A 20,996-nucleotide genomic window follows, 5' to 3' on the forward strand; every position below is an offset into this window, starting at 1 on the left:
TCTGCCTCTGGTCTGTAGTCCTGTCCGTCTGAGAAATCCGCGTTTCCAGGTGGGAGAAACCAGGGTTGGCCCGTGGAGGGAACAGGAGTCTCAGGGGCCCTTGGTCTCCATGGCTGGGTGGGCTTCCCCCGTCCAGGCCGGCAGGCCAGCCTTCCCACGCTGGGGTGGGATTCTGCCCTGAGACTGCCCTGCTGTTCCAGCCCCAGCTGACCTTGCTCCTGCCTGGAGATAAGGAGGCCTGGGAGGGGACAGCCAGTGGCTGTGGTATGGGGGCTGGGCAGGGGCTTTCTCACGGGAAATTGCCGGCTCTTCTGGGGGAGTCCAGGTCTGCTGACCCCTGCCCCTCTACAGCTCAGCTGCAAGGGCTTCCTGGGTAAAGTTGTGGTCCTCACTGGAGTGAAGAGCCCAGAGGACACTGTGAAGTCTCCTGGAGGAGACTTGGCCTTGCAGGGTTCCCAGGGAGTCAGGCCCTGGGCTGTCGCTGGGCTCCACCCCGGCTCCCTCACACCCGCCAGGCCTCACTGTCCCCAGGGAGGGAAAAGAATGTGGGAAGGGACCTGAGCCTCTGATTAGGAAGCCCCAGGGCTGGCCAGCAGCTGACCCAGGCCAGCTGTGTTGTCCTCCGCCATGCCTGGGTAGGAGAGAGGCAAGAGAAGCCAATTCAAACCCTCGTCCTGCCACCAGGACAGGTGTCTGGCACCTCGGGTGGCCAGGTGTCTGCAGCTCGGGGCCCTGGGAGGGGGAGCTCTCTCTGCCTGCCTGCTGGGAAGAGCCCCATCTCCTGGCACCGCAGCTCTCCTGCAGGAGTCTCCAAGGCCTCGGTGCTGGGAGGACTTTCACCCTCCCTGGGGTACGCTGGCCTTGATGGACCCAAAGGGCCGTCTTCATGACCAAGAGAGAGCCCGCTGTGCCGAGCTCCTGGCTGCTGTGTGCTCCCATGTTTTCAAGTGGCCCAGAGAAGGGCGGCAGTGGATACAGAGGTCCAGGCAGGGGACGGGGGAAGGACAGCACCCACAGCCCGTGGGGAAGTCCAGAGCAGCTTCCAGGGCTCCGCCAGCTCCAAGCCCCACTGGGCTCCTGCTCAGCGGCTTGCGTTTGGCCCCAGCCCCCATCTGGGGAGCATCTCCCGCCCCTCTGCACTCTGGGGCTTCTGGTCCACTCTTACCCCTCCTGCTGGCTGTGCCTGGACGTCGGGGGCCTTCAGCTTCACCTTTGACATGGTCTGAATGTTGGGCCCTAAATTCTTGGGTTCCACTGAATGCCCAGAGTGGTACTAGTAAGAGGTAGGGCCTTTAGGAGAGACTGAGGGACAGCGTCATCTTCAGATGCTGAATCTGCTGGACCCGGATCTTGGGCGTCCAACATCTAGAACTCTGAGAAATAAACTCTGCTGTTTCTAAGTTACACGGATGAAGGGATTTTGTTACAGTAGTTAGACAGACGTCAGATACGTGGCCTGTCCCTACAGAGACTGAAGTTGCAGACCAGGCTCGGTGAGCCTCGGAGCCACACACCTGCAGGTCCTGGGACCCAGGCGTGAACCTGGTCTTCCCATAGCAAAGCTCCTTCCTCTGGGGCCAAGCCTGGCCTTCCTGGGCCAGCGTTCTCTGGCTGGCTGTCCTCTGGATGGCAGCGAGGAAGCCGGACTGCTTCCAGGCAGGATGGCAGTGTTTCCGCCGAGGCCTCCTCCATCACAGGTGCTGAGACTTGAAAGCCCCTGTTCCTCTGCTGGCTCCCCTGCGTGCCTGTGGTGGCAAACTCTGGCAGGTGTGGTCTGGTTGAGGCCAGCACAAGAAAATGACAGCTTTTAATGTCAGCAGTTAGAGCCAGCCCAGTGACAGGACAGGAGGCCTGCACCAACCTCCCAAGGTCCAGGACACTGGCTCAGTGTCTGGAGGACCCCAAGTGCATAGCTGCTGCCTCTGGGTGTTCACCCCTGGACACCCGCGGCTGGCAGAGGGAGCTGCAGGTAGGTGTAGGTGGGAAGTGCTGGATGTTGGGGCCCGGAAGGCCCAGGTTTGAATCCCTGAGCACTGACTAGGACAGGGGTGACCTGGGACACATCCTCAGACTCAGGGTCCAGGGAGTGCAGGTAGACACCCAAATGCAAGCCCAGCACATCCTGGTGGGCCAGTCTCCCTGGAGAGGATATGCCCTGGGACAGCAGATGACCTGGGGGGATCTTGCTCAGGGCCTGGAAGCTCCCACCACTGAACCAGCAGCCTCGTGGACTGGGAAAGGGGAGGGAGGTCCAGGCCCCCGTCCCTCCTGTCCTCCTGGGACCTGGACTGGTCCTTTTGCTGCCTAGTGGTTTAGGATCTCCTTCTTGGAAGGCAGGGTGACTGGGGGGCAGGGGGCAGTGACTGAGCTGGCAGGAGTCCCCAGGAGGCCTTGAGGCTGGGTGCATCATGCCGGACCTGGAGCAACTCACGTCCATCTGTGTGCCCCCTGAGAGTGGACGCCACAGGCCCCTGTTGGGAGGGCCGAGGCCCAGGGCTGCCCCTCATGGCCAGTCCCCAGGGCGGGCCTCGGCTCAGCCAGCCTGTGTCTTCCCCTCCTCGTTTGTCATCTGCCTCTGGTCTGCTTCCCTTCCCTGGCCTCTTCTCGTCCAGCCTGGCCTCTGTCTGGAGTTCTGACCTCTGTCTGGGTCCTCGTGTGGCCTGAGTCTTGGCTGCCGCTCTTCTCTGTGCCTCTGGTTTGTAATGACGATGCTCAGCAGCCCTGTGGGCCGCCTTCCCTGCCATACCCTGTCTCTTTCCCAGGGCATCCTGAGAACTGGCCTGGGCCCAGACCCCCACCCTCGATCCTCTTACCCCCTTTCTCTGGGCCCTGGGCTGTGGCTGGGCTTCTGACTGCACCCAGCCCTCAGCCAAATCCCAGAATCCTCACCCTCCCATCCCCCTCCTCACTTCTGGATGGAGGCGGCTCCAGGGGCAGGAGGTGGGGAGCTGGAATGAGAGGGGCAGCGTCCTTCCTCCTGGAGAGCGTTGTTGGAAGGGTCCATGTGATGTCACCTGTGGCCCCGACTTTGAGGGCAGGGTGTGGATGCTCAGAGCCCAGGGGAAGCCCCTGCAGTTTGGTGGTGGTTGCTGTGAGTCTTACGTGGACAAGAGCTGTTCTCCAGCTCAGCCTGTGCAGCGGGTGGCCTGGGGACTCCCGGGTGGAGCAGGAGCTGGCAGACTGCAGCAAATCCCATGTGTGGGGCAGGCAGGGTGGCGTCTGGGGTCTCAGAGGTGAGAGGGGTGCCTCAGAAGGCAGTAGGTGCTAGCTGGGCCTCAGGCAGTGGGCAGGAGCTGGGGGCCAACCCTCTGGCCCTGATGTCCCCAGGTACAGCGGAGGGCAGCCAGAGGAGTGAAGGACAGGTCCCCGGGCTGTATGAATTGCTGGTGAAGTCCTGGTGATGCTCTCAGGCCACCAACTTTCTAGTCCACTCTGGCCAGCTGGTGCCTGTTGTGACCCAGGGGCTCGGCTCCATGTGGTGGTGTGCCCAGGTGGGCCAGACTGCCCTCCACAGCCAGTCCTCCCTTGAGTCTGCCTCTTGGCCCTTACTGCCTCTTTGCCCAGCAACCCTGAGCCTGCCCCACATCCTCATCAGTCTCCTCCTGTCCCTGAAAATGCCCAAAGGCCAGGTCAGGCCTGCCTCCCCAGGAAGCCTCCCTGGTCACTGTCCCTAACCTGTCTCCTTATCTGAGTGTAGTTTGAGACCCGGTGTCCATGGGCACATCCTGTGGTCACTACTCCCTGGCAGCTCTCATATGCCTATGAGTTGGCACCGGGGGGTGGCTGGCCTCCCCTGCGGAGGGACCACGTTCCTGAGGAGCTTGTCCGCACTCATGGCTCCCGTGTCGGGCCTTGCACCACAGGGAGAGTCCGGCTGCACAGGGAGGCTGGCCCCTGCCCACTGTGCACACGAGCAGAGGCCCTTGGCATCGCTCTGCGGTGGCCTGGGTGCTGCCTCCCTGGGGCAGTTGGGGTTGGGCCCTCAGGTGCTGTGCCAGGTCGGATGCCCCCTGAGCTGTGGGGTCTCTGGAGGAGGCCGTGGGTCACAGCGGCGGGGTCTGGGCTCTCCCAGTCGGCCCACATCCGTAATGGGAAGCAGCTCCTGGTTTCTGCCGGCCCCCAGGCACGGCTGCCATCAGGAATGGCGTCTGGCCGGCAGGGACTGGGTTTCACTCTGCTTCCAGGGCCCTGGGCAAGGGACGAGGTGGGCGACCGTCTACCAGGAGGTGGGGCCAGGCTCCTGCGCTCGGGCCTGGTGGGGGCCCCGGTGCCCTCTGCTCCTGAAATAGACTACACTGCAGTGGACGAGGCCTTGGAGCCTGGAGGCGGGTCTCTGGGGAGGGGCAGGTGGGACTGAGTTTGACCCCGTACTGCAGATTGACCCAGGGTGGCGTGGGGTGGCGAGGGAGGGCTCCTGGGCAGAGAGGCCCTGGGCTCCCCTTCCTTGGGCAGGTGTGGAGGAGTCTCCCCCAGCCCCTTCCGGGCCCTTCTCCCGGCAGGTGGGGGCCCAGCGGGTGCTGCCGGTCCTGTCCTGTCCTGTCCTGCTGGGGCTCTATTTTCTCTCCTCCACTGTCCTCCAGCCTGGGGCTCGTCTCCTCCCAGCCTGGCCAGGCTGGGGCACACCCTTGCCTTCTTGTGTCCCTGGCCCTCCATCTCATCCAGACCTCAGACCACGGGGAGCCATGGGGGTCAGGGTGAGGTCAGGCCCAGGGTCTCGTGCCTGCTAGAAGCCACAGCACGGCCTGCTCACGCTTCGCAGCTGACACCAGTCACGTGACCGATGGTGCCTCCTGGGTGGGTGGAGAGAGGAGAAGCTGCAGGGTAGCGCCCTGGGCCCAGTGCCCCCCACCTACTCACCAGAGGTCCTCCTGTCCTCCTGTCAGTGCATGGGCTGCCCAGCACAGAGGGCACAGGCAGATACTGGTGGACACTCATGGATTGCTGCTTCCTGGGGAGCTGTGCTGAGCCTCACCCTCAACGTGAGGCACCTGGGGATCTTGAGTGGTGGTCTCTGGAGGCCTCTCTCACTGCTGTCTTGCATACCTCCATCCCACCCGCTGCCAGCCAGGGGCTTAGCTCCCTCCCTTGTCCCTCTCCAGGTGTGAAGTAGGAGGTTCCACCCTGGGAAGGCGCAAGGCCAGTACATGGACATGTGGACAGGGAGCCTGTGCTTTGGCCTCCTGCCGTCTCCCTATGGGCCCCCACCCCAGGCCTTAACTCCTAGTAGTCTGGGGGAGGGGGTGGGGCAGAACCCAATGACCAGGGGTGTCCAGACCTCCCAGCCCAGCCACCTTTGCCCTCGCTGCTCTGTGCCCAGTAGCCGGGGTAGCCTGGACCACCTGGGCCCTGCTGCCTTCTTGGGGAATTAGCAGCATGTGCTCAGGTGCCTGAACTGCGGGTTGGAGTTGGCGTGAGGTCTCAGGGAGGACTTTACAGAGGGGGTGTCAGAAGAGGACGCTGAGGGACAGACACCACACAGCAGCAGCTGGCTGGGCCCTATCCCGCCTTCCCAGCTCCCACTGGCCCAGCAAATGGGAGTTCTGCCCCACAATCCTGGAACTGGGCCTCCTGTGGGACTGGCCCAGCCCTGAGGGGAAACTGTGGCATTTGGGAGGTGGCATTGGGCCCTTGTCCCCCCACGCCAGCTCTCCCACCCTGGCAAAGGGGCCTGGTGGCCGCCCAGCCCTGGGAGGAAGCCGGAGCTGGCCGGGCCTGGGGAGCAGGCCCCTTCTGCTGACACAGACATTCCGGCGGGCAGAGACGCCCAGCTGCGCTTCCGCATCGGGAAAGCATTTCCCAGACGGCAGCCAGACCCACGGCCCTGGCCTGAGTGTGCCTGGCGGCACCGAGCAGGGACGTGGGGGCCAGTAACCACTGGGGCTCTGGGTACTGCGAGGCTGTGGCAGCATTCTGCACTGGCTGGCAGCGGCTCCCAAGTTCCTGACCAGGCCAAGTGGACGCAGGGCCCAGGGCCCTCCACTCCCCTGGACCCTTACCGAGGTGCTGCGGGGCTTACAAACCACGAGTTGCCCTGGGCTGTGGACTGGGGTGTATATCTCCGTAGTGGGGACTATCAGGCCCCCCAGAACCATGTCCTGCTCATGGTGGGCACAGGCATCACTGTAGAAGGGCAAGATGAGGGAGTGAGAGGGAATGAGGGACGAGGAGGAAGGAGGGCCAGGGGCAGCCGAGCAGCGTGGGGTGGGTGTGGGCCAGCTCTCTGAAGGGTGCACTGGAAGTCATGGCCCCTCAGGCAGGAGGCAGGGGGCCGTGTAGAGCCCTGCAGGAGCCGAGGCCCAGGGAGAGCGGGTCAGCAGAGGCAGGACCGAAGCCAGAGCCAGCCTCTCTGGGTGCTGCCCTGTGGCTACCACCCTGAGCTCTGGTGGCAGTGTGTGGGGCACCTGTGTGGACGGTGGCTGGAGGGTGAAAGCACACCTCTTCCGGGTGGCACGGGAGGCATCTGCTGCCTCCTCTTCTGAGGGAGGAGGCCAAAGGTGGTGGCTTGGTGAGGACAGGAGTGGCACTGGGGTTAGACCGGCCCCTCTGGGTAGCACCTCTCCCCCATGTGACCTTGAGCATCTCACTTTGCCTCCGGGAGCCGTCCTGGGAGCTCATGTTCAGAGCACAGCATTCGGGGCCACTGGAGCCCGGCCTCCTGCTCCGGGGCCCTCCTGGGCAGAATGGAGGGCAGAGGGGAGGGGTGAGGGTGCTGGGCAGGGTGAGGGGGGACAGGAAGCACGGGGGTCCAGGGCTGTGGGGCTGCAGAGCCTGGTGTGGGGCTGGCAGGGCAGACACGGAGGTGTTGTGTGGGCAGAGAGTGGGCAGCGTGGGGGCGTCCCTCTGCAGAGTGACCAGGTCCAGCCTGAGGGAGGGTGGGGTGTGAGCCCTGGGGCCTCACAGAGCTCTTACAGGTATCCAGGGCAGGGCTCTGTTCAGTGGGCTCTGCCCAGATGTTGTCACCGAGTTCACCAGGCCTCGCTGGGCTTGAGCAGTGACCCCTGGAGCTGGGCTTGGTTGGGGGGCTGCCCACTGCTCCCTGGACCTGGGCACACGGCTGTGCCTACTTGGCCTTGCTTCTCATTCCTGAACCACTCGTCCAGGAGCCTCAGGCCTCCGCGTCCTCTGTAGCGATGAGGAGACAGTCCTGGGGGTCCACAGCCCATCACCTGTTGGTGAGGTGACCTGATTGGCAGTTCCCATGTCTCTCCGCACTTCTCTGTGACACACCTATTGTCTCCCTGGGGTCCTGGACCCCCTGGACCCTGGCCTCTCAGCCCCAGCATCCTGTGGCCAGAGGGCGGGCCCTGTCTCTGAGAGCCTTCACAAAGGAGGTGCACACTGTGACGCTGAGCTGTGCTGCCCTTGGAGGGCTCTGCGCACAGTGGCCTGTCCACCTGGGAGTTTGTGGGGGCTCCCCAAGGCCAGGGGTGTGTCTCTCAGGGAAGGGGGCCTCGCCCAGGAGAACAGGCAGGACCATATCCACACTGCTGGGTACTAGTGGGCAGTACCTGGCAGGCTGCGCCCTGGATTGCAGACAGGACTGGACAAGGTGGGAAGCCTTAAGCCCATGGGGGAGGCTGTCTCTCTCCCATGGGCTTAAGGTTGCTGGGTGAGACCGCTGGCCAGTAGAGAATGCCCTCAGCCATATCTCGGCAGGGTGTTGGGCTCCCGAGATGGGGGTCCTCCTAGGGAGGGCAGAGGTTTTTGGGGGCTCTTTAGGGATGGGCTCATTCTCAGCTGAATCCGGGCTGGGGTTCTGCTCGAATCGTGTCATGAGGACAGTCTCTCAAGTTGTCCTGGCCTCGATTTCCCCATCTCTAAAGTGGGGACAGTGGTCCTCACCTCCAGGGACGTGGTGAGAGGGTGGGTGTGTCCTTAGAGCCCAGTTGTTTCTCATTCTTCACCACCAGCCCAGTGCCTGTGGGTCCTGCACGATTCTAGGCTCTAAATAACCCAGTGACTATGCGGCTGTCCCCACTCTCCAATCCACAGTCTGGGGGGCCCAGGGAACATGAATCTTCTTCCTTTCCTGGTGGATGGGTGGTGTCCCCAAGCTTTACGCCGCTGAATTACCCCAGTCATGGGCCTTGTGCCCACTCACCACTTGTGGTCTTCAGGGGGGAGACGTCCATCCTGTCTAAGGGGCTGGCTGCTCCGGAGATGCCGCAGGGAGAAGAGCAGGATCTTTCTGGAGGGGTCTGGGGCAGGTGTGGGCTGGCGGGTCACCCCCCCACACACACACCTAGTGCAGGAGCTCAGCCTGATGCTGGAGCCTTCCAGTCAGCACGGGTCGGTCCCAGACAATGGTCACTGCTGATGGTCACCAGACATGGAGCTCCCCACCTGGCTGGGTACAGTTGTTCCATCCTCACGGAGCCTGGGCAGAGGGCAAATCTGGTAACCCCCAAGTGTAAGTGAGAGAGGGGTTTTGGAGAGGGTAGGGGTTTCAGGAGTCTCCCATCTCATTGCAAAGGTGAGATGCGTGGAGGCAGGTCCAGTGCCCACAAGGCCTGATTGTAGAGTTCCTCAGATGACAGCTACTGCCCACCCTGGGAGGGCTATTTCCCACACAGCTGGGGGCTAAGGCTGTGTCCCTGAGCAGAGAGGCTTCTGCCTGGACACCTGTGTGTGTGTGGGGGGGTGTTGCAATACCCTTTCCTCTGGGGGGATTCTTTCCCAGGCTCCCTCTGTACGGTCCCTGGTCCAGTGGAGAGTGATATACTGCTGGACACTGGGCCCTGTGCTGGAGGGCAGGGGAGTCTTCGCCTCAGGATCCACATTTTCCGCCTTCCCTTTCTCCCCACCGAGCCTCCTCCGCAGGGCCTCCGCCTTGCAGAATGTCTTCCTTTTCGCTTTGGTTTCTCTTCTGTTGTTGGCGCCGGCCCCTGTTGGTGCGTGTGTCTGTGCATGTTTGTATGTGCCAGTGTGTGTGCGCCTCTCTGTGTCTGAGTTTGCGCGTCTGGGTACCGTGCGTGCGTGTTCGCACCCGTACTGTTTGTGCACGTGGGTCCGTGTGCGTGTGGGTGCCTGCGTTGGTGCGTGGATCTGGGTCCGGGTCCGGGTCCGGTCTGGTCTGTGAGCGCGCGCGAAGGAATGCACGGGGCGGGCGTTGGCCGACCGACGCGGCCCCCTGGGGGAGCGGGGGGCGGGGCCGGGGGCGGGGGCGACTCCCTCGGGCGTCTGAGGATTTGGCCTTTACCTGCAGGGGGCGGAGGGAAAACTGAGAACATAAAGACGCGGGGCGGGGCGCCCCGGATCCCGAGCCGCTCCCTGGAGGCGCCGGGCACTGGGAGCGGGCAGCGGGGCTGTGAGTCGCTCCTGGAGCACGGAGCCTCAACCCTGAGCCTGGTCTGAGCCCCAGCCGCCTGCCCCGCTCCCGGCGCACGCTGGTCAGCGGACCAGGCATGGAGGCGTCCCGGGGCTGCGGCGGCCTGGCAGCGCTCTGGTGCCTGGGGCTCCTGGGGGGCTTGGCGCGCGTCGCTGGCACGCACTACCGCTACCTCTGGAGGAACTGCTACCCGTGCCACCTGGGCCAGGCCGGCTACCCCGTAAGCGCTGGTGACCAGAGGCCAGGTGGGCGCCGGGCGAGCTGCGGCAGGGGCGGGCGGGACCAGGGTGCCCGCTCTGGCGCGTGCTCCTTTTGTCTCCTCTGATTTTCAAAGTTTGCGCCAGGCCGCTGACAGCGCAGAGGCTGAAGGGAGCAGGATGGGGCAGTGCCGGGCAGGCAGCCCCTGCCTTCGGGACAGGGCCCTCTGTCCTGAGGACGCATACATTCCCATCCCTCTGGTCGTTCCACACCCTCCCTTTGCTTGGGTCGCAGGAGTTCCCCTCCATGCCCCAGCACCTCTGAGAGTCAAGTGAGAAGGCAGAGAGAGATCCTCAGGGACTCTGAGCTGTCTCCTGTCCAGGGTCCCAAGTGGCCGGGGCCCTCCTGGCCGGGTGTGGGTGTGTGGCAGGTGCCATCCTTTCTGCCCTCACCCTCGGAGGCCTCACCGGCCAGCAGAGGGGGGCGGCACTCTCCCTGGGAGGCCCTGGGTTTGCAGTCCCAGCAGCTTGTGAGGCAGGAAGCACCCTGTCCAAGCCATCCTGCCTCTCTGCAGCTGGGATCTGCCACACTGGACCGGCCTCCTTCCCTGTGGCTCCACAGAGCCTGGAGGTGGGCACCCTGAGGACTGTGAGGTGGAAGATGTGGCGTGTGGCTCCCAGTGAGGCAGCACCTGCAGAGGCAGGGGCCACCAGCGCTGCCTACCAAGCCCTCACAGTCTCCTGAGTATGGCTCCTTAGAGGACTCCCTGGGGGCAGGTCTTACCTCTCATGCCTAAAGTACCTGAGCACTGAGCAGAGCCGGCCCATCTCCCTTGAGGTGGCCTCTTGGCCCAGCTGGGACCCAGATCCCCCACTCCCCACCCCTCAGGAAGCCCCCTCCTGCTTGGTGGCACAGACCAGACTAGGCTGGCATGTCAGTGCACCCCCAGGGGCACAGGTGCCTTGGCCTCAAGGTCTTGAGCTGAGTGTGGCTGAGCTCTGGGAGCTGGGACTCCTGCCCTGCTCCATGGCCTTCAGAGGGGCAGGGAGAGAAGAAGGGCCTGTGGGCAGTGGTGGGCCTGTGAGAACCCATGGCATGCGCGGGGCAAAGCTTGCGGGCAGGGCCCCAGGGGCTCGTTTTCCCTGGAGGCTCTGAGAAAGCTTTGGAAGGGTCTTGGGGTGGTCTCCGCAGAGGCAGCTCTCTGCCTGGTGTGTGCTGTGGGGTCTGGAGCTGGCAGCACCTGGGTGAGGGCTGGTGGGCGCCCCACAGGCTCCCAACAGCACCACCATGGGCTTGCTGTGGTGCTCCCAGCCCCGACTTGGCAGGCACTGCAGTTCTCACCCAGCCAGCCTGGCTTGTCACAGTGATGTCACCATGTGCCAGTGGGTGCTACTGATCCTGTCATGAGGCTGCCAAGTCCTCAGTCACTTATAGCCACTGAGGGCTGCAGCAAGACCACAGGACATCTCTGTGGCGCCCTGGCCTGGCTGTGCCGAGACCCCACCAGTTCGCCCCTCCACATGGTGCTTCCTGGGTTTTCCCTGGGCTGCTCTGAGGGAGATGGGGCAGAGTGGGTTTGCCCCTGGGCCAGCCTGGCGTCCCTGGAGTGAGCAGCTCCATCCGACCTGAAGGTAAACATGGGAACATCTGTGTCCTTGCTCCTTCCAGCCCTCACCCTCCTTTCAGCTTGGGCCCCTTGTGCTGCAGGAGGATGTTCCCGCTAGAGTCACAGAGCTTGAGGTGCCCACGCTCTGCCGGCCCTGCTGGGGCATCTCAGAGTTGGTCCCTCTGCATGACCCCATCTGCCCTGCGTGTGTGTAGGCAGAGTGGCAGGTACCTAGGGTGCTGGCCTGTGGGACCAGAGAGTCGAGGGAGCCAAGCTTCAGGAGGTGCTGGCGACAGACAGCTCCTGTGGGCCTGGCCACATGGATGGTGCTTGAAAGGACACAGTGGGCCTCCGTGTGGGAGCTGGTGCGTCCGCCCAGAGCCGACCTTTGGGAACTGTGGGTCGCCAGCTTGCGTGGCCTGAATCTGCAGAGGCCCTGAGCTAACAGTCTGTGGCCACGTCAGGTTTCCCCACACGGGGATTTAAAACAACAGATGTTACCTGACAGCTCTGAGGTCAGAGTCCAAAATGGACTAAAATCAAGGCAGGCAGGACTGTCCCTTTGGAGGCTACAGGGAAGGGTAGCCCCTCCTGCACCCTCAGAGCCGCAGCGAAGGGCCTTCTGGTCTGTCTGGCCTCTGCTCCTGTTGCCGCAGGCCCTCCTCTGGCTCAGCCTTCCTTCCTCCCTCTCATCTTTGGGTTGCTTTGTCCCACCTGGGTAACCCAGGATGCTCTATCAACTGAGACCCTTCACTGGGTCCCAACTGCCAGGTCTCTCTAAGGTTCTGGGGATGAGGCTCTTTGTTTTTTCTTTCTTTGGTGCTGGGGATTGAACCCGGGGTGCTCTACTACTGAGCCACCTCCCCAGCCCTTTTAACTTTTTAAACCTCAGACTTTTGGTCTTCCTGCCCAGCCCCAGAGTCTGTGGGACTGCAGGTCTGTGCTACGTGCAGCACACACTGCACGAAGGCCCTGTGCCTGTGGCTGCCCAGGTACGGCCAGAGCCGCGGCAGGCTCAGCAATCTGGGGTGGCACTGCTCTGCCACAGTGTCGGCCCACCTTGGAAGTTCAGGGTAGGGGGACTCGCAGGGGCCCATGGAGTGGAGACCCCTGCCTGGCTGACCCAATGCCCACTTCCTGTAAGGGGGATTGTCTCCGTTCACAGGGGCCTGGTTCTCAGAGCTGGGGGACCCCAGCAAATCACCTGGCCACATGCCATCCCCTGGGGAGACCCCAAACCCTCTAGCCTTGGACTGACTTTCTGGGTCTAGATGCTGACTCTGGGGCCAGAGGCCTTGTGCTATTTCAGGGTGCCCTGTGTGCGCCCTGTCATGGACTCTGTCTCCTGGCATGGCAGTTCCGAATCCCCACGCAAAAGTTTCATGACCAGGAAGGGCTTGGGGCTGGGTCCATGAGCCAGGCAGGCGTGGGTCTGTGTACTTCAGGAGGGAGCCGGGGCTAGGAGAGGGGAGTGCCGGGGTGGGGGACTGGGAGCTGAGTGTTCCTGTCTGCACTGCAGGAGGCTGCGGCTAGCCATCACGTGCAGGTGGGTGTGAGCAGGGAGGCACTGGCTGTGCAGGGTCAGTGCAGCCCAGGAGTGGGGAGCCAGCCAACGGCCCTGCTGACCTTACCTTTGCAGCCAGCAGGGCCTAGTTCTGGGCCAGCCCCGGGGCTCCAGGGAACCCTGTGGCTGAGTGCAGGCTGACTGCCTCCCTCACCGTCCTGATAACTGGGTGAGAATACAGCCTCCAGGGCTGGCCAGCTCTTAATAAGCACCTACTGTTTGCCTGGCCATGCGCTGCTGTGTGATTCACCATCACCTTTTAGGGATCTGGGCTGGGGGAGCCCTGAGCCCTCTGGGTGGGGTGGGTGCTGTTGCCCACCCCCACAACTGACTCTCCCATCGTGGGGGACCCCACTGTGCCCTGGGTCCCTCTGTCTCTTTGGGGTCCTGCTGGGGGCCACTCTGTTTTTAAGCTTCCCGAGAGTCCTCCTGGCCTCCCTCTGACTTCCTGGTAGGCAGCCTCAGGGCCTAGGAGGGACCCTGGAGTCTGTCCAGAGCAACTGCGTGGCCTGTGCGGGGAGCAGATGGTCCTGGAGGCCCAGGCAGAGACGCAGGCCTGCGGGGGTTCTTCTGCGTTGTCTGGTGGCCAGGCAAGTTCTGAAGGGGTGGGCAGCAGCCTCTCTGCAGCCTGCTGAGTGGCCAGGCCTGGGGCAAGCTTGGGGACGCTCTTGCTCTGGCCATGCTTTAGGCTCTCAGCACCTTCGTGCTCAGGTGGCTGGGGTTGGGGTGGGAGACTCCGAGGCTGGCGTTTGAATAGGGAGGGCAGCAGATGGGAGGCAGAAGGTGGGGAAGGCCTGGGTGGTCACAGTGGGGAAGGGGACCTGCTCGAGTGTTGGTGGAATTAGAGCCCTCGCTTCCCGGCAGCCCTCGGGCCAGTCCCCTGCCAGCCAGCCGCCCGCTTGCCCCTGGATGTCACACTCTCTCCTGGTGTGACCTCCATGAGGAAATCCTGCAGCACTCAGCCACGCTGAGCTCCTCTTTCCCCCAGAGACTCGCCAGAGGTTGGGGTCGCTGTCATGCCTGGCCTGGGGCCCCCCGCCACCGGGCTGTGGCTCACAGACAGGGGTATGGCCCCTGCTCCAGCAGTCCACACTGCCCTTTCTTTCTGATCGGGGACACTGGTCTGGGTTGGTGAGGCTGGCAGATGAAGGGTCCCCTTGCCTGAACAATAAGGTGTGGACTTAGTGCTGTGTCCGCTGCTCCGGGAGCCGTTTCTGTCCCTACCCAGGGGCAGCTGCTCTCCGTCACTTGGCAGTCAGGCCTTACATGGCCTTTCTCTCAGGTTTCCTTAGCCTCTCTGCCAGAAGGCTGCCCCTCAGCTGTGCCAGGGCGTGGCTGGCACTTCAAAGCCTCTGCCATGTCCAGAGGCCCAGGACCTCCAGGAGAGCGCTCCTGGATTATTTTTTTTTTTCCTTTTTGGTTCTGGGACTGAACCCAGGTGTGCTCTACCACTGACCCACATCCTCAGCCCTTTTTTATTTTTATTTTGAGACAGGGTCTCACTAAGTTGCTGAGGCTGGCCTCAAACTTGGAATTTTCCTGCCTCAGCCTCCTGAGTCCCTGGGATCACAGTCATGCCCCACTTCACAAGCCTCCCCTGGAGTTCTTCTGGATTTCTTAGCATTAAAGGGGTCACTGGAGTGCTCTGGGCAGTGCTGGGCAGGGGGTCCACCAGGAGGTGTGCACACTGGTGTTGGGGACGACCCCACTTCTGTGCTCTGTTTCACCTGCCTCCCTCTCTGGCTGGAAGTTCGTCCATCTTGACAGAAGGAAGGCCGGAGGGCAGGGCAGGAGGCCGGCACCCTGAGCCTTCTGCACACGCGTGCTTTCCTGGTGCAGTCCTGACAGGGTGACGAGGCCTGGGGTGCAGCGTCCTGGCCTCCAGCCCCGGAGAAGGGCCCCAGGAAAGGCTCTTTCCCAAGCCTCCAGTTCACATCCTGTCCTGTCTGCTTCCCCTTTGGCCTGAGCCATGGTGCTGGGGTGCTGGGGTGCGGCGGCCATTGGGCAGCAGGTGGGTGGCACAGGGGGTGTGTGTGCTGGGCTGCCGTCTGCTGCCCTTGTTCTCTGTGGCTAGCAGAGACCCCACCCGCCAGCCCCCAGGCGTGGAAGTCAAGGCTGCCTCTTCCTCCTTCCCCGCCTCCCTTCCTGTCCCCTTGGCCCAGGATCTCTAGATCTGAGCCCTGCTGCAGGTGCTGCCCCGAGGCGGTAGGAGGGCCTGAGAGGGCCAGGTTACTCAGGTGGCTCAAGACCCCTGGAGTCAGGAGGCCAGGATTCCCAGGGCCTCTCGGAGTGTGTGGGGTCCTTCCTGCCTTGTCCTTCCCACCCCTGGCGGCGGCCGCGCATGCCCAGGTTGTGGCCTCCGCACTGTGTTCTGCTGGGTGTCCACTCGCCCTTTCCCAGAATGACCCCCACCCTCCCCTTAGTGCACCTGCAAAGCACAGGCCGTGTTCTGAGGTTCCAGAGGGACGTGTACTGGGCGTGCTTAGCCCAGGTCACCACCCCCACCCTGCTGTGGCTTCACCTCAGCCTGGGCGGGGGTTGGGGGGCATCTCGAGGGCCATCAGTTTCTGGGCTCGTGGGCCACGGTGGAGTGGACCTGGGCTCGAGGGGACAGGCTGTGCTCCCTGCTCCCCTCTGCTGCATCCCATCTCCCATCGGGCCGGAGGTGGCAGCTCTTCCTGCCCACACATGCCAGCCGTGGGGAGGATGGGCCCTGCCTCTGAATTCTGGCTCTGCAAGCACGGGCTGGGGCTGGGAGGCTGTTCTGGCCTGGTGGGTACCTGGCTGGTAATCCTGCCCCTCCCTGCCCAGATGTGGACGAGTGCCGTGTGCACAACGGAGGCTGCCAGCACAGGTGTGTCAACACGCCCGGGTCCTACCTCTGTGAGTGCAAGCCCGGTTTCCGGCTCCACGCCGACGGCAGGACCTGCCTGGGTAAGTGCTACCTGGGGACCCTGTCCGCCTCTGACCTCGGCGGCCCTGTGCTCCTGGGTGGTTCCCAGTCTGTGCTTCCCAGTCTGGGGAAGGCCCGGTCCCTGCCCCCGAGGGGCTGAGGCCTGACTGGGCTCTCACTGGGCCTGGCCTCGGTGGCCTCAGCTGTCACTGTAGAGGGAGTGTGGCTGCCACTGAATGTGGCCCTGTCCTGCTGTGGGGCGTGACGGCTCCACCCCGGTGAGGTGAGGCCAGGCGGCAGCAGGTGAAGAGTGTGTCCCGAGGCGCTGACTGAGGTCCCTGAGACCCCAGGCTGCCCTCCCTCTGCAGCCTGCCCAGTTCCATTGGAAAGCCGCAGCTGACTGTGGTGGTCACTCAGCAGGACGCAGGCCAGGCTGTGCTGCCCTCGAGACTCGGAGCCTCGGGCTGCTCTGCAGCGGTTGGGGAGGCTGCCTGGGTCCCGCGGAAGGCGGGCGCGTGAGCCGTGCCTGGCCTGCAGAGCTGGCTTCTGGGGGACTCGGAGTGTGCGCTGCGGGAGGTGGGGAGTCCTCTCAGGGTCCCCAGGGTCCTCTCAGCATCTACTGTGCGCTCAGTGGCGCCTGAGGACACAGACTTGGCCTCCAGCACTAGGGGAGGCACAGGGAGGTCCAGGAGCAGCTGAGCAGGGGGCTGCCCAGGAATCTGGGGAAGAGCAGTGCTGCCCTGCACTCTGCCCCCGCTCTGGACGCAGTGCTCTGGGGATGGGCCTGACCCTCCCGCTGGCCTCGAGGGGGCACGTGGAGTTGTCCTCTAGGGGACTGAATGAGACGCCCCTTCTTTCCACCCTGGGGATCCAGAGTGGAGCCCAGGCTCCCTCCTGGTCCTGGCTGCTGTGTGGCTGGCAGCCTGCCAGCCCCAGGGGGCCGCTCCCCCACATGCAGCGCATGTCCTTCGCTGCTCCGGGAGCCAGGCAGCTGCCCTGGGCGGGAGAGCAGAAGCAGCTGCAGGAATGTTGTGACGCGCTTCAGGGCAGATGAGCCGGGGCTGAACCCAGCCGGCCGCCTGCTGCCACTCCTGGGAGCCCTGGCAGGGCTCCTGCCCCTGCTCAGTGGCCTTGGGTCCCCTGGTCCCCTGCGGCCTCCTAGAAGAGTGGCTTTGGGAGGGACATGTTCTCCCACTCCCTTTAGATAGGGTCATCTTTGGGGTCTGAGGTGGGGTTCCCTGCTGCTGGCTCCCTGCTGTCGTGGGGTGGGACACTCACTCCCATCCCGGTTCCCACTGCCTGATGGTCGCCTTCCCTGAGATGCTCCCACAGGGACCAGGACCAGGATGGGAGGGGTCATTAACCTGCAGAAATGAGGGATGCTCCTTAGGTCTGGAGTGAGCTGCTGGCCTCAGGCAGCCCAGGAAGCATGCCCCTCAGCCTGGCCTGTCCCCTGCCCCTCTGCCCACTGCTGTCTGGGCCATTCCTGGAGCTAGGCCATCTGGGATCTGCGCACTTAGGCCAGAAGTCTTCCCAGGCACAGGTGCGTTTTAAAGGGTCTCTGCAGGGTCGGATGCCAGGGCTCCTGGCTGCGGGGAGCCTCCGGGACCCTCAGCCCTCCTGGCTGTCCCAACACTACGCCTGTTTGAGTGGTTGGGCTCTCTGCAGAGCTTCAACACCTTCCAGGTACGGGTGCCCACCTCCAGGCCTCTCCCAGCTGAAGGTCCAGCTGGGACTCAGGCACTTTGTTGGGCTGCAGGGTAGTGACCTCAGATTCTCCTTGAACTGCAACTCTCAGCAAGGGGTTTGGCCGAAGCTTCATGCAGTGGAATGTCCCTGTGTGATATATCTGAGGCTGTAGAGCGAGGACTGTCCTCGTGCTGAGGGACGCTGGTGGGCACTTACCACGCCAGCTCCCCCGGCACCACCCTGTGACTTGGGGCTGATGGCCTCGGCCGAGTTGAGCTGGGAAACACCTTCGTCTCCTGGCAAGACTCCGGTAGTGACCTGGGGACACATGAGATCGGCCCTGTTCTCAAGCCACCTTTGCCGGCGCACACCCAGACCCCTTTCCCAGGGCTTTTCGGGTCACTGGAACTTGTCCCCGTCTGGTGGCCTCCCTTTCCGCAGTCCATGCGTCTGGCTGTTGGTGGGTCCCTGAATCTGGAATTCCTGAGAGTCTGGGCTTCCCATGGGCTTGCTGGCCTGGGTCCACAGGAGCTGTCTTCCCTGTGGCAACTGCGAGGCTGTAAGACTGAACATGGGGTCTTCTGGGGACTCCTGGGAATTTCAGGTGTCTCTGAGTCCCTTCTTGTTGATGAGGGACTTGTTCCTGGCTGCCATTTTCCCGAGATGCTGGCCTGGGGGTGGGGGTAGCCGCACAGTCAGGTCATGGGTGAGGGACTTCCCTTCAGAAATGAGGGGGTCTCCCCATCAATTGTCCTGGGTCCTAGAGGGCACTGCCCAGGCCATGCCAGGCTCGAGGGGGATGGGTTAGACTTCCAGCCCTTCTACAGCCCTCCCTTCCCCCAGGGCGCCCAGGGTGGGGCGGAGCTGTGGGCCTCCGTCTGGTTCACAGTGGCACCCTCTGCCTGAACTGCAGTAGGTCCTCGGTGGACGTGGACAGGAAGAATTAACACAGGCGCCGCGCTCTCCCCACGGGGCCAGCTGCCGGCAGGCTACACAGCTGGAGCTCAGCTGCGGCCGCGGCTCCTCCTGGCAGGAGGGTGCGGCGAGCTCCCCTGGGGCTGGGCAGGAGGCAGGGGCTCACCCTCAGCCCGGGCCCCCCTGGCTTCGGCTCCCCTCTCCCCAGCAGCTCCGAGTGAGGACTTGAGGCTGGGGGCGGAAGGTGCCAGAGGGATGGGCCCTCTTCCTGCAGTGCGAGTGGGGGAGTCCCAGGTGGGCCCCCTCGAGGGCGAGGGACCTGGGAAGACCTCAGAGGAGGCGGCTTTTGAGAGGGTCCTAGAAACACCTCCAGGGAGGGGAGAGGACGGGGAGTGCATGAGCCGCGTAGCCCTGATTCCAGATGATCTTACGGGAAGAAAATGCAGGAGGTTCCGTTTCCGTTCTGAACAACAGAAGCCTGCGAGGCCCTTGCTAGTCAGCCCCTGGCGTGGGGGACTGCGCTGCCCAGGATGCCTCCTGGGGTGCCCCATTTCTGGGACGGGGAGAGCAGGGCCCCCCCGAGCCCAAGGGCTGGTCCAGGCCTTCCAACCACAGGGGCCTGAGCCAGCGCCTGCTCTCCCCGGTGACGGGAAGGGGGCAGGCGGCGGTTTGGCTGATGGTCTGGGACTGTCATTCTTGTTTTCCGTGACATCTTGCAGAGCACCAGTGTGCAAAACAGCCCCAGATCGTTAACACTTTGCTCAGGGGAACCTTCTGCCTCTGTGGGGCCGGGGTGCTCTGAGCCGGCACGCCCCCTGCCTGGTGGCCCAGGGGCCAGCCTCTCTGACCTTCTGGACTCTGGCCTAGACCTGTCTGTCTCCTCATGTCCCCTGGGTTGAGCACTGGGGCCAGTCTGAGGACCCACAGATGTCACTGGCTCAACCCACAGAGGTCCCCTTCAGGAGCAGTGCCCTGGCCAGGCCCACGACTTTGTCCTCCTCCTCTGGAATGGACGCCCCTGAGGAGGGCTCTGCTGTCAGCTTGCAGGCCCCTGGTGGCCCGGCTGCCCCTGCCCGTGTGCCCCACCCAAGAGTCAGATGCAGCCAGTGTGTGCATGGCTGGACGGGATTCGCCATCCGCCTGGCTCTGCACCTCCCGCAGACCTTGGGGCAGACCCCTCCGTCCCCAGGGTCATCTGTGAGGACAGCGAGGGACTGCACAGGCCCTGCTTCCCCTTTGGCTCCTTCTGGGGGGCAGACTCCTCAGCCCAGGCCCCGGGCTGGGTGCAGAACCAGTGGGGAAGGCCGGGCAGCAGAGCTGGGGGTGCAAATGGGGGAGCTCCCAGGGTTAGAGTCAGCGAGCCCAGTGAGGACCGGAGTGCAGTGGGGAGGCCGAGGAATGACTGGGGCCTGCAGTGTCCCTCACAGATTTCAGGCACTGCTTGGGCCGTGGGCACAGTCCTGCTCCCTGGACATGGCCTGCCCCCTGGAACTTCATATCTGCTGGATGAGACCAAGATTGATTTAAACGACAAACCAGACATTTTCACAAATGAAAGAAGAAAAGAAAAAGAAAAAGGGATGTTGCTCGCAGGACTTCCCGCAGGATCAGGGAGTGGAGGAGGGCGCTGGGCAGGGCAGTGGCTGGCACAGCTGGGTTGGCGGAGGGCGGAGGGGAGCGTGTTGCTCTCCCTGTTGCCTCTCCAGGCCACACTGAAGGGTCCTGGTGCTGTCTGTGGCCAGGACAGAGGAGGGCGGCACGACTGGTGGGCTCACGGGGGCCGTCCCTGCTGATCTCCACGGTGCCTTGGGAGGGCAGCAGTGGGCCGCCTGCGGGTGCCCCACCGTGTGTTCAGTGCGCTCTGGCAGCCAGGAGGCCCCCTTTAGAGAGAGCTGGGGTGGGGGCAGGATGCCCAAGGCAGGGGCTGCCCATGGGCAGAAGGGGTTGAATGCCTGTCCTCTCCTGCCTCCCTGGCTCTGCCCAGTGGTGGGCTTCCTAGAAGGAAGGGTGCGGTGGCTGGGTGGGGGGCCTTCTCTGGACCCCGAGACCACACTCATCAGAGGGTAGTGACTACAGAACCTCTTGACATCAGGAGGACCAGAGCTGCCCTGGGTCAGTGCTGGGCCGGAGCTCTGGCAGAGTGAGCTGGCGGGCACGGCATGCTGTAGGCAGAGGCCTCCTGTGGTGTGGCCCCTGGTGACCAGCTCCCGGTGGCCTGGAGGCCAAGACCTTGCCAGCAGAGCTGCCCCCAGTCCACCATGGACAGCCCCACCTCCTGAGCCTCCTGATGCTGGAACGGTGCCCTCTGTCCAGCAAGCTGGAGCAGGTCCTGGGCCTATAGGAAGCAAGTTTTCCAGGGTGTCCAGTTTTCTCCTCCTTTTGCAGGGGTGGGTGCCCACGTGTCCCCCAGTGGTGCCTGCTGGCCGAGGCGGATTTGCAGCTTGACTCTCGGATCCTGCAGGCAGCCTGGCCGGAGGGCAGTGCCTCCAGTCTGCAAGCCAGGAGTCAGGGAGCGCGGGTCAGTGTGGGCTTCCGTGCCAGGATGCCAGGGACTGGGTGGCTTACACAGCGGAAGTTCATGTTCTCGCTGTCACAGCAGCTGGAGGTCAGAGATGAAGGTGCTGGCAAATCTGGGTCCTGGAGGGATCAGGGCCCCACCTGCCTGACCTCACTCTACCTTCATCCCCTCCAGAAGGACCCTGGCTCCAAATGTGGTTGCATTGGGGTTAGGGCTTCAACAAAGGTGTTTTTGAGGGAGAAACATCAAGTTCCTAAGACCCTGTGTCCCCAGCTGTATTCACTT

General features: G+C 63.6%; 1 protein-coding gene across 1 annotated transcript in view; it reads left to right on the plus strand.

The window, feature by feature from the left end:
• Megf6 (multiple EGF like domains 6) overlaps positions 1–20,996 on the plus strand; it is a 97,080-nt gene that overhangs the window by 49,862 nt on the left and 26,222 nt on the right. The window contains exon 5 of the mRNA XM_076862675.2: positions 15,508–15,630. Coding sequence (XP_076718790.2) covers positions 15,508–15,630 — 123 coding nt within the window. The remainder of the gene's footprint in view (positions 1–15,507; positions 15,631–20,996) is intronic.

Source organism: Callospermophilus lateralis, chromosome 7, assembly GCF_048772815.1.
Source record: "Callospermophilus lateralis isolate mCalLat2 chromosome 7, mCalLat2.hap1, whole genome shotgun sequence".
Classification (NCBI taxonomy): Eukaryota; Metazoa; Chordata; class Mammalia; order Rodentia; family Sciuridae; genus Callospermophilus; species Callospermophilus lateralis.